At 38.8% G+C, this 14,267-nt stretch overlaps 1 protein-coding gene across 1 annotated transcript; it reads left to right on the forward strand.

The window, feature by feature from the left end:
- The first annotated feature begins 3,059 nt into the window (after positions 1–3,059).
- TMCO2 (transmembrane and coiled-coil domains 2) lies at positions 3,060–6,607 on the forward strand. The gene is made up of 2 exons (XM_079128692.1): positions 3,060–3,482; positions 6,228–6,607. Exons 1-2 carry the CDS (start codon positions 3,240–3,242, stop codon positions 6,540–6,542), a joined length of 558 nt encoding a protein of 185 aa, XP_078984818.1. The 5' UTR covers positions 3,060–3,239; the 3' UTR covers positions 6,543–6,607.
- Positions 6,608–14,267: the final 7,660 nt, after the last annotated feature.

Genomic DNA, 14,267 nt, shown 5'->3' on the forward strand with positions numbered 1-14,267 from the left:
GGGGCAAGTTGAGTAGCATGTGGGAGGTTCCAGTTCAATGCTCAGCACTATTTAAAAAAAAAAAAAAAAAAAATGTAAAGTATTCGGCAGATTTAGCCTGGGAGTGGTGTGGGGGGAGGGGGAGACCAGAGACCAAGGAGATTTATCTGACTAGTTAGTAAAAAGTCACGTATTTACCAAGAACATACCATCTGCTTTTGATTGATGAGTGTGTGAAACAGGGTGTAAGTTTCCTGTGTCATACACATCAGAGTCTAGTAGAGAAGTCTGATATTAAAACAGTACAGATAATTAGATGAAAGTTCTACCATAAAATTTAACATTAAGTTGGGGACCAAAAAAGCACAGCAAAACTTACTCGAGAACATGGTATTTAAACAAATGTGAAGAATCAATAGAAGTTAGCTAGGTAAAGTAAAGGTAATCCTCTGGGCAAGGTGACACATGCCTCTAATCCCAGCTACTCAGGGCTGAGCCAGGCAGATCCTAAGTTCAAGGCCAGCCTGGGCAACTTAGACCCTGTCTCAAAGGGCCAGGGATGTAGCTCAGTTGTACATTCTTAGGTTCAATCTCCTGTGGGGGTGGGGAGCCTATTATGTGGAAGGGTTTGTGGTGCAACAGCTTTGAATGTTAATGACATTGACAAGAATACTGTGACTATAGTTGGAAGAATAAACAGGAGAGGCAAAGGAGAAAAGGTTGGGTAGACAAACAGAAACAAGGCATTTTAGTGTCCCGTAACCATGTCCTACATTAGGATTTTATTTGAAAGATAGTGAAGAATCTATTGAAGGCTTGAAAGTAAGTGTTCTTAAGTTAGGAAGGTGTGATGTTAAAGACTACTGAGTAGAAATGATTTGAGGGTGTATGGGGTGGATGACACTTGTTAAAGGTGGGCTGAGATGCCTGCATAGATGGTGTTAAGTTTATTGTTCACAGTGTTCATGAGTCGAAAAGAAGTCAAAAACTAAATGGTTTTTTTGGACCGGATTTTCTCTGAGGCATCTTATGCTTTAGGGGCTTACCATACCTTTTATTTAGTCTTAAATGTCACTATGAATAGTAGTCCTTAACTATATATGTGACATGATTCTTTTCACACAAATTATGGAATCCTTATTATAGCTCTGCAAGAAAGGAATTATTGTCGTTTTGCAAATGAAGATATTGAGCCTTAGGTTAAATAACTTGCCCAAGTTAGCAAAAAAAAAAAAAAAAAAAAAAAAAAAAAAAATTCAAATTCAGATCCATCACACTCAAAAGGCATTTTCTTTGCAGGGTTGGGGGGACAGTGCTGGGGGTTGAACCCAGGGTCTCATGCGTGTTAGGCAAGCGTTCTACCACTGAGCTTCATCCTCAGTTCCCAAGGCTTATCTTAACAGCTACTCTGTAATGCTTCTGTGTAAACAAATAGTAAAGTACAATAACCACTTGATGAATGAACAGTTTTTCCTATGAATATATTTGCATTCACTTAAAAATGTTTGAATGCCTACTATGCCAAGCATTAGAAATATATTAGTCAATAAAATGGATATATGGTTCCTATCTTGAATTTACAATAGGGAAGATGGGGAAGATGACTGTTAAGCCCCAAATTGCACAATTGGATGTAACTGTTGGAAGTGTAAGGTGCTTATCTAATCTAATAGAGGGAATCTTGGGAAATATTTCAGTTGTCATAATCCCATCTTTATCCAAAAGATTTCTGGATACCATTCTTTAATATTTTCTGAACTGCATTCGACTTGTTACAGGCACCCTCTTAAGTCTTTTTGATTTTTATTCCTTGCTAGAAAGGATTCTGGTGACTTTCAGTTGCTAGTGGACTGTGGGTTTAACATTAATAGCAGTCATTCCTAAATCAGTTGATCATTTCTTTCTGACAAAAGCACTCCAACAGCATCTTATACGCCTCTGCTAACTCAAGCAGCTTCCAGAGCTCCTCTTATTCCTGCAGGTACAAAGGAATTGTTATTCCTTCTCCACCTTGCTCCTCTATTCCTGTTCTTTCTCTCAACCAGAATGAACAAATTAAAACCTATGGTATCTATGTCTCCAACTCATGTGTCAATATTTTTTTTTTTTTTGTTATAACTGATCCTTTCTCTTTGTGCTCCTTCTTGTTGCAAACTTTTTTGGATTCTTTCTGTCTTTGTAATCTGATCTAACAATTTAGGTTATATATTCATGTATGAACTACTTTTTCATGAAAGTTTTTGGGAACAGGACATCCATTTAATGTCTTCCCACCGCCTTGCTGAGTTGATAGGTACTAGTCAGTAAATCATTGATTTGATAACACATCATGCAGGTTACAGTGTAGTATGCTACTGCTTAACAAAATGTTTTATAAAATTATACTATTTGTTCCTAATACAAATCTTGTGAAGAACGTGGAATCCCCATTTGTAAATAGGGCTCAAATATATGAAAACCCTTCTTAAAGATCACAATTTCTAAATTATAGTGACTTGAAAAGAATGGAAAATGCAAAATAATCCAGTAGTAACAGGCTTCCACATTTACCAAGTAAACTACTCACTTTTAAAGAAGACCTTTCTAAATCTTATCTTCTCACATTTCCAATTTGCTCACATCATGTGAAAAATAACTGCTGTACATTTCAAGGAATTGTTGGAAATGTTCTACATCTACACTATCCAATAGACTAGCCATGAGCTCCATGTAGAAATTTAAATTTAATTAAAACTAAAATGTAAGATTTAGAGCCTCTGCAACACAACCCACATTTATGTATGTGTACTGGGGATTGAACCCAGGGACACTTTACACTAAGCCGCATTAACAGTATTTTCATTTATTTTAAGCAGACAGAGTTCCTGAGGCAGGCCTGGAATTTACAATCCTGTCTCAACCTCCCAAGTGACTGGGATTACAGCCCCTTGTGTATGCTACCACACCTGGCCACTACCCATGTTACAAGTGATGGGTGGCTACCACACTGGGCAAGGCAGATATAAAACTTTCATCAGTGCAGAAAATTATATTGGAAAGTGCTGTGACTAGCCAAAGATCAGAGAAAGCACAGTGAATGAACTGAAAACAGGCTAGTGCTTGGTTGATTTTGAATGAGAATGATCCGAACTATGGAACAGTGACATCACAAAGTACAGCTCATAATGGCTCCAGAACACTTGGGCTCCCAGACCACTCTCCCTAACTCACGTCTAGATTCCTGAAGCCTCTGCACATGTAGTTCCTGGAGCTGTATTAAAATGACACCATCTTCACCTTCATCTTCTACCTGGGACAACCTCTTAGATTCTCTCTCTCTCAGCACAATATGGAATTGGCTGCAAGCAACTTTTCTGGGAGAGACTAATGTGCCTCAGCAAACAAATTTGGGGCTACTAGATAATCTTGCTCCGGCTGTGCAAATCATCCTGGGGATTTGCTTTTTAATTTTGTTGGCAATAGGATTATTTGTCTTATGGAAACGAAGTGTTCGGTCAATTCAGGTTGTACTCTTTTGTTACAGAGAAATTTAAATAGTTATAAATTGAATTTTGATTGTTTCTCCCATATTGCTGCCACCTAGCTTTAAGACCATGCAGATGATCAAGGGTGAACCCATGTCTCAAGCTGGTAGAAAATAAGTTATCCTGGAAAACCTCCACCACTGGGTTTTGAGCATAAGAATACTCTTTTCTACAATGACCTTTTGCTTGTCTGCTATCATAAAATAGACCAAATTCATAACCTTACCCCAAAACTTATTTGATCACTTATTCATCTTTGAGTGACTATTATGTTTATAGAATAAGCATTGTAGAATAACTAGGATCTTGGGTATTTCTGTTCTTACTGTGACTTGTTCTTTAACTGATAGGAAGCATGTAAAGTCATCACAATGTTTTCATTATTATGTTTTAACAAAATAAGCCTCCATCCATATATAGGGACTCTGGGGGAATAAGAATTTAACTAGCTGGGATTGTGAGAAACATTCAGGATTTTACTTTCTTTGGTTTAATTATTAATAATAATTGCTTGTTAATAATATAGTCAAAGTGTTTTGGGAATCCCAGTAGCTAATGTGAAATGGATCGAGGTTATTTTCACATGACAAATGAAGAAACTGAGGTGCATTGAAGTTCAGTAGAAATAAAAAGAAAGGATTTAAAGGGGACTTAATTTTTTTTGTAGTTATAGATGGACTTTTTTATTTTAGATGCCTTTATTTATTTTTGTGCAGCACTAAGGATCAAACCCAGTGCCTCACACATGCTAGGCAAGTGCTCTGCCACTGAGCTACAGCCCCAACCCTAAAGAGGACTTTCTTAAATAGTGATTTACTTGATAAATGCAGAAGTTATTACTGGATTATTTTGTAGCATTCACTTATTTATTTGCAGTTCTGGGGATTGAACCCAGGGACATTCTACCACTGAGCTACATCCTTAGCCCTTTAATCTCTATCATCTATCTAATATAGGATCTCACTAAGTTGCCAAGGTTTGCCCAAAACTTGGAATCCTCCTGCCTCAGCCTCCTGAGTAGCTGGGATTTACAAATATATACCACCAGGTCCAGCAACCTCTCAAAACCCTGCATAGTAGGCAGGTCAGGGATTATCATCTCCATTTTGTGAGGTAACTTGGGTATCACCTGCCCAAGTTCATGTTGTTAGAGCTGGCAAAGCTGGGATTTGAACTCAATTTTTAGTATTCCAAATTAAGTTCTCCAAAATATCATTTAATGCTATCCAACTGATCTTCAACAGAAAAGAGCGTGTGTGTACACATATATGTATAGGTGTATGTATATATTATACATATGTGTACATACATACATATTCAGTTAGTTAATAGGAGAATGTCAGGTAAGAAAACAAACTTACTGGGCACAGTGGTGTGTGCTAATAATCCCAGCAACTCCAGAGACTGAGGCAGGAGGATTGTAAATTTGCAAGTTCAAGAATAGCCTCAGCAACTTAGACCCTGTCTCAAAAAAATAAAATAAAAAGGGCTGGAAATGTAGCTCACTGATAAAGCACTCCTGGGTTCAACTGGAAAGAAGGAAGAGAGGGAACAAAAAGTAACACAGTCTAATTCTGGGTTTAGCTCAATCAGAAGGATGAGCTTGTAGGCTTTCAGACACATGCTTTTTAAAAAAGCAGGGGGTGGTAGTGCTATTACAGAATAGTTAATGGTGTGGCTCTGGACTCAGACTGCATAGGCCTAAATTTCTACTGACTCACTTGCTCTGTGACCTGAGAGAAATCACTTAAACTCTAAGCACCAGTGTTCTTATCTGTAAGATGGGCTAACTAGCAGTACTTCCCTCAGAGAAAGCATGTGCATACTCAATAAGCAGGGCTCATTATTTTAACAAAAACAACGACAAAAAAAAGGCAATTGGTTTTATTCCTATCCCAGCAGGAATCTGTCTTAGCATATTAAAACAAATTTTTATGACCAGAAAATCTAGTTTTTCAGACCACTATACTTGGAAGTGAGAATTCCTGGATTTTAGTCCTGGTTCTACCACTTCCAATATGGACCTTGGACAATGACAGGATCAAACTTAAAAGATATCTAAATGATAATACGGTTCCTTTTTTTTTTTCTGCATAAATAGGTCATGCAGAAAATAGGCAATATAACTTCTAGCACAGAGTCCAGCAAGTGGCAGATTCAGCAAATAATAATATTACTACAATTTTTTTTCTTTTTTTTCTTTTTTTTTTTTTTTGGTACTGAGAATTGAACCCAGGGCCTCACAGGTGCTAGGCAAGCCTTCTACTGAATTACACCCCTAGCCCTTCTCATTTATTTTGGTACTGGGGATTAAACCCTGAATGCTTATCCACTGAGCCACATTCCCAGCCCTTTATTTTTTATTTTGAGACAGGTTCTCCCTAAACTGCTTAGGGTCACACTTAGTTGCTGAGACTGGCCTCGAACTTGCAACCCTCCTGCCTTAGCCTCCCTAGTAGTTGGGATTACAGTGTGCACCACTGCACCTGATTTATTCATTAAATGCAAAAAATACCTCCAAAGTATAGTGGTCTGAAAAACTGCCTACCACTTCAGTTTGTAATAATATTAAAAAGATTAAATAGATATGAAAATGTTCTGTTAAAGGAAAGTTTGGCATAGAAATGAGGTATTACTGTTACTTTTAGATCTTTTGCATGTATAGTAAACTGGCATTTCACTTGAATGAACGAATAACACTCAAATTCTGTTGTTTTGTTTTAGAGAGTATTGCTGTTTGTAATCACACTCTACCAGCTTTACAAGAAGGGCTCAGATTTTTTTCAAGCTTTGCTAGCCAACCCAGATGGGAATGGTCAGAATCAAAACAGTAGTAATTTCTTCCTGTCCTTGGGTCTGCAAGAGAAAATTCTGAAAAAACTTCAGATGGTGGAAAACAAAGTGAAGGACCTGGAAGGGATGATCCTTGCCCAAAAACCTGCCACGAAGAGAGATTGCTCCTCTGAGCCCTACTGTAGCTGCTCCGACTGCCAGAGTCCCTTGCCCACATCAGGGTTTACTTCCACATCTGAAATGTGATGAACTCCAGTCTTTTCCAGAAAAACACTGTTTCCCTCATGTGTGCAGTGGTGTTATCAATAAAGATAGAGAACTATATTGAAATTATCCTGCAAGAACTGACACTCTATTCAATAGTGTCCAGCTTCTACTTGTGTGTATAGTAGGGTAAGATGAAGTATGCAGATAAAAATGTCTCTGAGGGTGAGGCTTCACTGTAGAATACTTGCCTACCATGCACAAGATCCTGGGTTCAATTTCCAGTGTGTGTGTGTGGGAGGAGTCTGGGATTGTAGTGCTCACTTGTCAGACTGAAGACCATAAGCAGTTATGTAGGAAAGGAATGAAAGTGGGTGAGAAAAGAAGGGAGGGTGGTCAGAGCTACTGCCTTAGGATCCATGCTGAAGAGGTGGGACCGAAGTATTGAAAGTGCTGTGCTGTGGACTGTTCTGAAGACATAAGCTGGTCTGTGCTGGTCTTTGGCATAAGAAAAATATGCATCCCATGAGATTCCTGCATTAATTACTCAAAGGTGAGTGTTTTAGTCAGCTTTTTCACAACTCTAAAAGACCTGACAACAATTTTAGATGAAAAGTTTATTTGGGGGCTCACAGTTTCAAAGGTCTCAGTCTGTAGACAGCCAATTCCATCAGGGCAGGAGGTAAGGCAGGACATCATGGCAGAAGAGAGTGACAGAGGGAAGCAGCTCACATGATGATCAGACATCAAGGACTAAGCTTAGCTCATCAAATATATACCCCAAAGGCACGCCCCACAATGGCCTGTCTCTTCCAGCCACACCCTACCCACCTCAAGTACCACCTCAATTACCAGTTAATCTCTGTCAGGGGATTAATTCACTGATTGGGTGAAGGCTCTTATAACCCAATCATTTTACCTCTGAATGTTCTTGCATTGTTTCAGTGCTTCAGGAGCATTGCCTGGTCAAAGGGACAGGTAAGGTCAGAACAAGAAATTATAGTACAGTGGGGCTGTGTCATCTTGAAATTATGTGACTCCAGCTTGACAGGGAAGCATTGCACACAATGAATGTGTGCTCTGTTGAGGGAGGAGAGGAGGAGACAGATAGTGAGGGGCCTACTGAGGAGATGGCAGTAGGTGGTTCTCTAGCAGGGCTCAGATTTCACAAACTGAAATTTTTGCTACTATAAATGTGATCATGGTCATTTGAGACACTTTATAACTATCTGGCATCTCAAGTATTTCATTTGGTGTGCAAATAAAGTAATTGTTGCCATGTTGGAGAAAAACTTTCTGCTAATCAACAAGAGAACAATATAGCAGTCTTCTTCCTAAAGGATTTCCAAGGGTAATTTTGACCATAATTCCTGCCTAGTGCACTGATGTTAAAATGCAACCTCTGTGTAAGATGAGACTTGGCTTTACAATGTACAAGTGCAAGAATAGGTGGGTGAATGTAGGGTAGGGCCAGAAAAGGATTTGCAGAGGAAGTGACATTGAGGTGTCCCATAAAGGATTACATAGGCAATGAAAAGGAAAATAGTTCTCCTGGGGATCATCATTGGTGTATATAAGAAAATAGGATGGCTCACTTAGGAAACAGGAGAATTCACTTAGGAGAATTTCAAACTGGCTGATGCACTATTTTCAGAGTTACAATTATGAATTTTGGGTTCAGGCAAAATTCTAACCTCATCTTCAAATCGGCTTTAATTCATGATATGTTAAACTGAACAGAAGCAAGTTGACAACATGCATTATCCAACAGTTTAGATGAGAGATTTGTTACTGTGCTGCTGATGGAGTGTCATGCTAATCTAGAAAAAGGGCCTTGAATAGTAACTAGACTGATATCAGTATTGAAGGACCTTTAAGGTCATACCGTCCTGAGGTAGAAAAGAAGGAATAAAGATAGGCAGAAAGAAGACAAAAGGGAAGAAAAGAGAGACATCAGCTGTAAATCTAAAAGCCCCACAGTCAGACTTACTTCCCAGATCTGTTTTTTTCCTCCAGGCTTATCACTCCCAAATTTCTAAGAGAACTACAAATTTTAGAGACATTATAAATTAATTTATCTATGAAAATTGCCTCATTTTAATCAGAGTTTAAGTACACTATTAGTCTACACAATGTATTTTTGGATTAGATAAAGCAAAGGAGATGTATTTAAAGAAACCAATAATGTAGATACATTCCAAACATCATCCAGATAGAAGAGACAATGTCATTGAAGATACTGGGAGATGAGATCACATCAACTTCTATAGATCTTCAAAGAATTGAGTTCACCAGGCTGATGTTGCTATCCCACGCCTTCCCGTGCCACCCCTCACAGAGCACTTCTCACTCTAAAGATAACCTTCATTCTGCTCGAGAATGTGTACCTTCACCTTTGACTTTCTATTGATTCCTCCTCTTTGTTAAAATCTGAAGTATCCTTAAATTCTTTCCTGTAAAATGTCAAGAGCCTGGAAGGTCCAAGTAGAGGTCTTGTCTCCTTTGCCTCTGGAGAGACCCTTATGATGAAAATATAGTTTGGGTTTTGGACTGTCATAAATGTATCATTATAGGTCTTTTAACAAGGGAGTAATGTAGAGTTAGACGCCTATGTGGTAAACAAAGTAGAATAAGCTAGATACAAAAGATAAAACAGACTGGCTGCTCCTGTTAGACTGCCACAGTGTGATAGAAACTGATGGGGTCACCTCATTCCTTGCTTTCAGCTCCTCAGAAAGGTGTGTGTGTGTGTGTGTGTGTGTGTGTGTGTGTGTGTGAAAGAGAGAGAGAGGGAGAGGGAGGGATTGATTCATACCATAGTCATAGGAAATTGGTACCAAGCATTCATTCAATTAATAGGAATCAGAGAATCAAGGCAAGATAGTTGAAGAGTTTGAGAGCTATTTTATCATTTAGGTTAGATTGATGAACTACCCCTAGAGCAGTGTCTACCACTTTATGGAGGAAAATTCTTATCCTCCAAATTCAAACCTTTCTCTGGTTGGCAATGATCCCATTAACAGCCTGTTTTGTATTGTTTTGTTTTGTTTATTTTATCCTGCCCTGGTCTTTCACTGTGTAGGTATCTTAGTTGAATTTTTCTCCCACCCTGTTCTTTCTTTTCTCTTTTCCCCTCTTTAACCCATGAGTGCTGTTTTAGTCAGCTTTTTTTGCCATTGTGACCAAGAGACCTGACAAGAACAATTTTAGAGGAGGAAAAGTTTATTTGGGGCTCACAGTTTCAGAGGTTTCAAATGGCTGATTTCATTGCTTTGGGCCCAAGTGAGGCAGAACATCATGGCAAAAAGTGTGGAACAGGAAAACAACTCAGGACATGGAACAAAGAAGTAGAAGAACCCGCTCCACTCTTTAAGGTTAAAATATGTACCCCAAAGGCACGGGTTCCCAGGGATCCACATCCTCCAGTCACACCCTACCTGCCTATCGTTTTCACTCAGTTAATCCCTATCAGGGGTTTAATGTGCTGATTAGATTAATGATCTTGTGAACCAATCATTTCACCTGTAAACTTTAATTGTCTCACACGTGAGCTTTTGGGGGACACCTAATATGTAAACCATAACAAGACAGCATCTCACTAAATTGCTGAGTCTGGCCATGAATTTGCAATCATCAATCTCATTCTCCTGAGTAGCTGGTATTATAGGTGTGTCCCACCATGCTGGCTTTAATCTTGCTTACCTTTGAGGACAGGATGTCTGAAGACTGAGAGTTCTTCTTCAGCTGGGCTAGTTGAAACTGGTGTGGTCTCAGATGGCTAAACAAACCTCTAACTTCATTTTAATAAAAGACATGAATATTCCTTCCTTTTATTAGTTTCACTTCCTTTACTCTCTCTCTATATATATCCTCCTGACTCCCAAGGGGTGGGAAGTTTTATTCTTGGCCAAGAATAAAAGTTTCCTTCAATGTTCAAGTGGTGCTCAGTCTTATTATTAGTTCTACAATTCTGGGAGGGAAAAAAGACCCAGACTTTGGAGTAGAAAGTTGATAATACTTTGAAACTCCTGGTTTTTTCTTTTCTTTTTTGGTTCTTATGTGTGTGTGTGTGTGTGTGTGTGTTTGCTGGGGATTGAACCCAGGGCCTTGTGCTCTCGAGGCAAACACCCTACCAACTCAGCTATATGCCCAACCATGAAGCTCCTCTTTGTAGATTCCATACAGACCAGTCTGTTGGTGCTTTCTGTAAAGTGAATACATAGTTATTCACTTTCTGTAACTCACTTATCTATCCACTGCTACCACACTAGTCCTAGTCATCATCTTTCACTCGAATACTTTTACGTGTGTGTGGTGCTGGGGATTGGGCCCAGGCCTTGTACATAGGAAGCATAGGCTCTACTACTGAACTACACCCTCAGACCTCACCTGAGTTCTTGAAATGGCCTAACTGGACCCCAGCTTCCATCTGTGTCCTTATTACATTTATCCTCTGCACAGTAGTCAGAGGGATATCACTTTTCAAAACTCCAATGGCTTATTTTTCATTCTGAGTAAAAGGTTCTAACTAGGAGCTTGTGCATTTCCCTTCCTTCTTACCCTCTTACCAGTCTTCAGATGGGTTAAACATTGTCAAACCTCAAGGTCTTAGCACTTGCTGTTCACTCTGATTGACATTTTCCCCATTACCCAAGTTTTTTTTTTTTTTTTTTTTGGGGGGGGGGTGTCTGTGATCAACTGTTGGTCAGTATTAAAGGCCTCCCTTGACCATCTTATGTAAACTAGTGCCCCTCACACCAATATACTCTATTCCCCTTACCCATCTTTTTCTTCATAGCACTTACCACCAACTCCACTTTTACTGTGACATATTTGCTTCTCATCTCTCACTCCATCTATCCTTGCCCACTAAGAATATAAGTTCCAGGAAAGGATGGGCTTTGGTTCACCCCAGAACCTAGCAATATCTGGTATTTTGCAGATATTATTTCTTGAATGAATGAACTTCGGTTTTGGCTTTTTGAAACTTCACATCTTCTTCTTGTTTCTCTCTCTTCAGACATGGAGATAGATCCTGTCTATGATGCCATTCTCCCTAGTATGAAGAGCTAGTAGCTAGCCTTTACTGGGTACTTATTTGGTCATGTATATTGCTTACAGCTTTACATGAATTTTCTCATTTGATCCTAACAAGAAGGAGGTGAGTACTAATGAAGAACTGATGCAGAGAGATTAAGTAACTAACTAATTATGTGATATGGCTATGCCTGGCACTCAAGCAGCTTGACCCTAAACTTGTGCTCTCAGTCAAAAGTTTGAGTGACAGAAGTTTCTGTGAGGCTTTGGACTCACAGACAAGGACAAGAAGAGTAAAGAGGGCATAGCAATGATGACCCTAGAAGAGAATATATATATTTTTTATTGTAAACAAATGGGATACATGTTGTTTCTGTTTGTACATGGAGTAACAGCATACCATTTGCATATTCATACATTTACATAGAGTAATGATGTTTGATTCATTCCGTTATTTTTCCCCTTCCCCCCACCCCCCCACCTCTCTTTTCCCTCTATACAGTCCCTCCTTCCTCCATTCTTGCCCCCCTCCCACCCCCCATTATGTGTCATCATCCACTTATCAGTGAGATCATTCGTCTTTTGGATTTTTTAGATTGGCTTATCTCACTTAGCATGATATTCTCCAATTTCATCCATTTGCCTGCAGATGCCATAATTTTATTATTCTTTATGGCTGAGTAATATTCCATTGTATATATATATATACCACAGTTTCTTTATCCATTCATCAATTGAAGGGCATCTAGGTTGGTTCCACAGTCTGGCTATTGTGAATTGAGCCGCTATGAACATTGATGTGGCTGTATCTCTGTAGTATGCTGATTTTAAGTCCTTTGGGTATAGGCCGAGGAGTGGGATAGCTGGGTCAAATGGTAGGTCCATTCCAAGTTTTCTAAGGAATCTCCACACTGCTTTCCAGAGTGGCTGCACTAATTTGCAACCCCACCAGCAATGTATGAGTGTACCTTTTTCCCCACATCCTCTCCAACACCTATTGTTGCTTGTATTCTTGATAATCGCCATTCTAATTGGGGTGAGATGGAATCTTAGTGTACTTTTGATTTGCATTTCTCTTATTACTAAAGATGGTGAACATTTTTTCATATGTTTGTTGATTGCTTGTAGATCTTCTTCGGTGAAGTGTCTGTTCATTTCCTTAGCCCATTTGTTGATTGGGTTATTTGTATTCTTGGTGTAGAGTTTTTTGAGTTCTTTATATATTCTGGAAATTAGTGCTCTATCTGAAGTATGAGTGGCAAAGATTTTCTCTCACTCTGTAGGCTCTCTCTTCACATTGCTGATAGTTTCCTTTGCTGAGAGAAAGCTCTTTAGTTTGAATCTATCCCAGTTATTGATTCTTGCTTTTATTTCTTGTGCTATGGGACTCCTGTTAAGGAAGTCTGATCCTAAGCCAACAAGTTGAAGATTTGGACCTACTTTTTCTTCTATAAGATGCAGGGTCTCTGGTCTGATTTCAAGGTCCTTGATCCATTTTGAGTTGATTTTTGTGCAGGGTGAGAGATAGGGGTTTAGTTTCATTCTGTTGCATATGGATTTCCAGTTTTCCCAGCACCGTTTGTTGAAGAGGTCATCTTTTCTCCATTGCATATTTTTGGCACCTTTGTCTAGTATGAGAAAATTGTATTTATTTGGGTTTGTGTCCGTGTCCTCTATTCTGTACCATTGACCTACCTGTCTATTTTGGTGCCGATACCATGCTGTTTTTGTTACTATTGCTTTGTAGTATAGTTGAAGTTCTGGTATTGTGATACCCCCTGTTTCATTCTTCCTGCTAAGGATTGCTTTAGCTATTCTGGGTTTCTTATTCTTCCAGATAAATTTCATGATTGCTTGCTCTATTTCTGTAAGGTACGACATTGGGATTTTAATTGGAATTACATTGAATCTGTATAGCCCTTTTGGTAGTATGGCCATTTTGACAATATTAATTCTGCCTATCCAAGAACATGGGAGATCTTTCCATCTTCTAAGGTCTTCCTTAATTTCTTTCTTCAATGTTTTGTAGTTTTCATCGTAGAGATCTTTTACCTCTTTAGTTAGATGGATGCCCAAGTATTTTATTTTATTTATTTTTTGAGGCTATTGCAAATGGAGTTGTTTTCCTCATTTCCCTTTCAGCTGTTTCATCGCTTGCATATAAAAATGCTTTAGATTTATGCGTGTTGATTTTATAGCCTGCTATTTTGCTGAATTCATTGATGAGGTCTAGAAGTTTTCTGGAGGAGGTTTTTGGATCCTCTAAATATAGAATCATGTCATCCGCAAATAGTGACAGCTTAAGTTCCTCTTTTCCTATTCGTATCCCTTTAATTTCTTTTTTGCATAATTGCTCTGGCTAGAGTTTCGAGGACAATGTTGAATAGATGTGGTGAAAGAGGACATCCCTGTCTTGTTCCCGTTTTTAAAGGGAATGGTTTCAGTTTTTCTCCATTAAGAATGATGTTGGCCATGGGCTTAGCATAAATAGCCTTTACAATGTTCAGGTATGTTCCTACTATCCCTATTTTTTCTAGTGTTTTGAGCATGAAAGGGTGTTGTATTTTGTTGAACGCTTTTTCTGCATCAATTGAAATAACCATATGATTCTTATCCTTAAGTCTATTGACATGATGGATTACGTTTATTGATTTACGAATGTTGAACCATCCTTGCATTCCAGGGATGAACCCCACTTGATCGTGGTTAGAAGAGAATATTTTGATGTTT

The sequence above is a fragment of the Sciurus vulgaris genome (assembly GCF_902686455.1).
Source record: "Sciurus vulgaris genome assembly, chromosome: 1".
In the NCBI taxonomy this organism is placed as follows: Eukaryota; Metazoa; Chordata; class Mammalia; order Rodentia; family Sciuridae; genus Sciurus; species Sciurus vulgaris.

What these genes read in the sequence shown, in the direction of transcription:
- TMCO2 (XM_079128692.1), top strand. Translation starts at nt 3,240, where the DNA reads ATGACACCATCTTCACCTTCATCTTCTACCTGGGACAACCTCTTAGAT. An exon ending in GAAGTGTTCGGTCAATTCAG is followed by an intron (nt 3,483 to 6,227) that starts GTTGTACTCTTT and finishes GTTTTGTTTTAG; the next exon opens with AGAGTATTGCTGTTTGTAAT.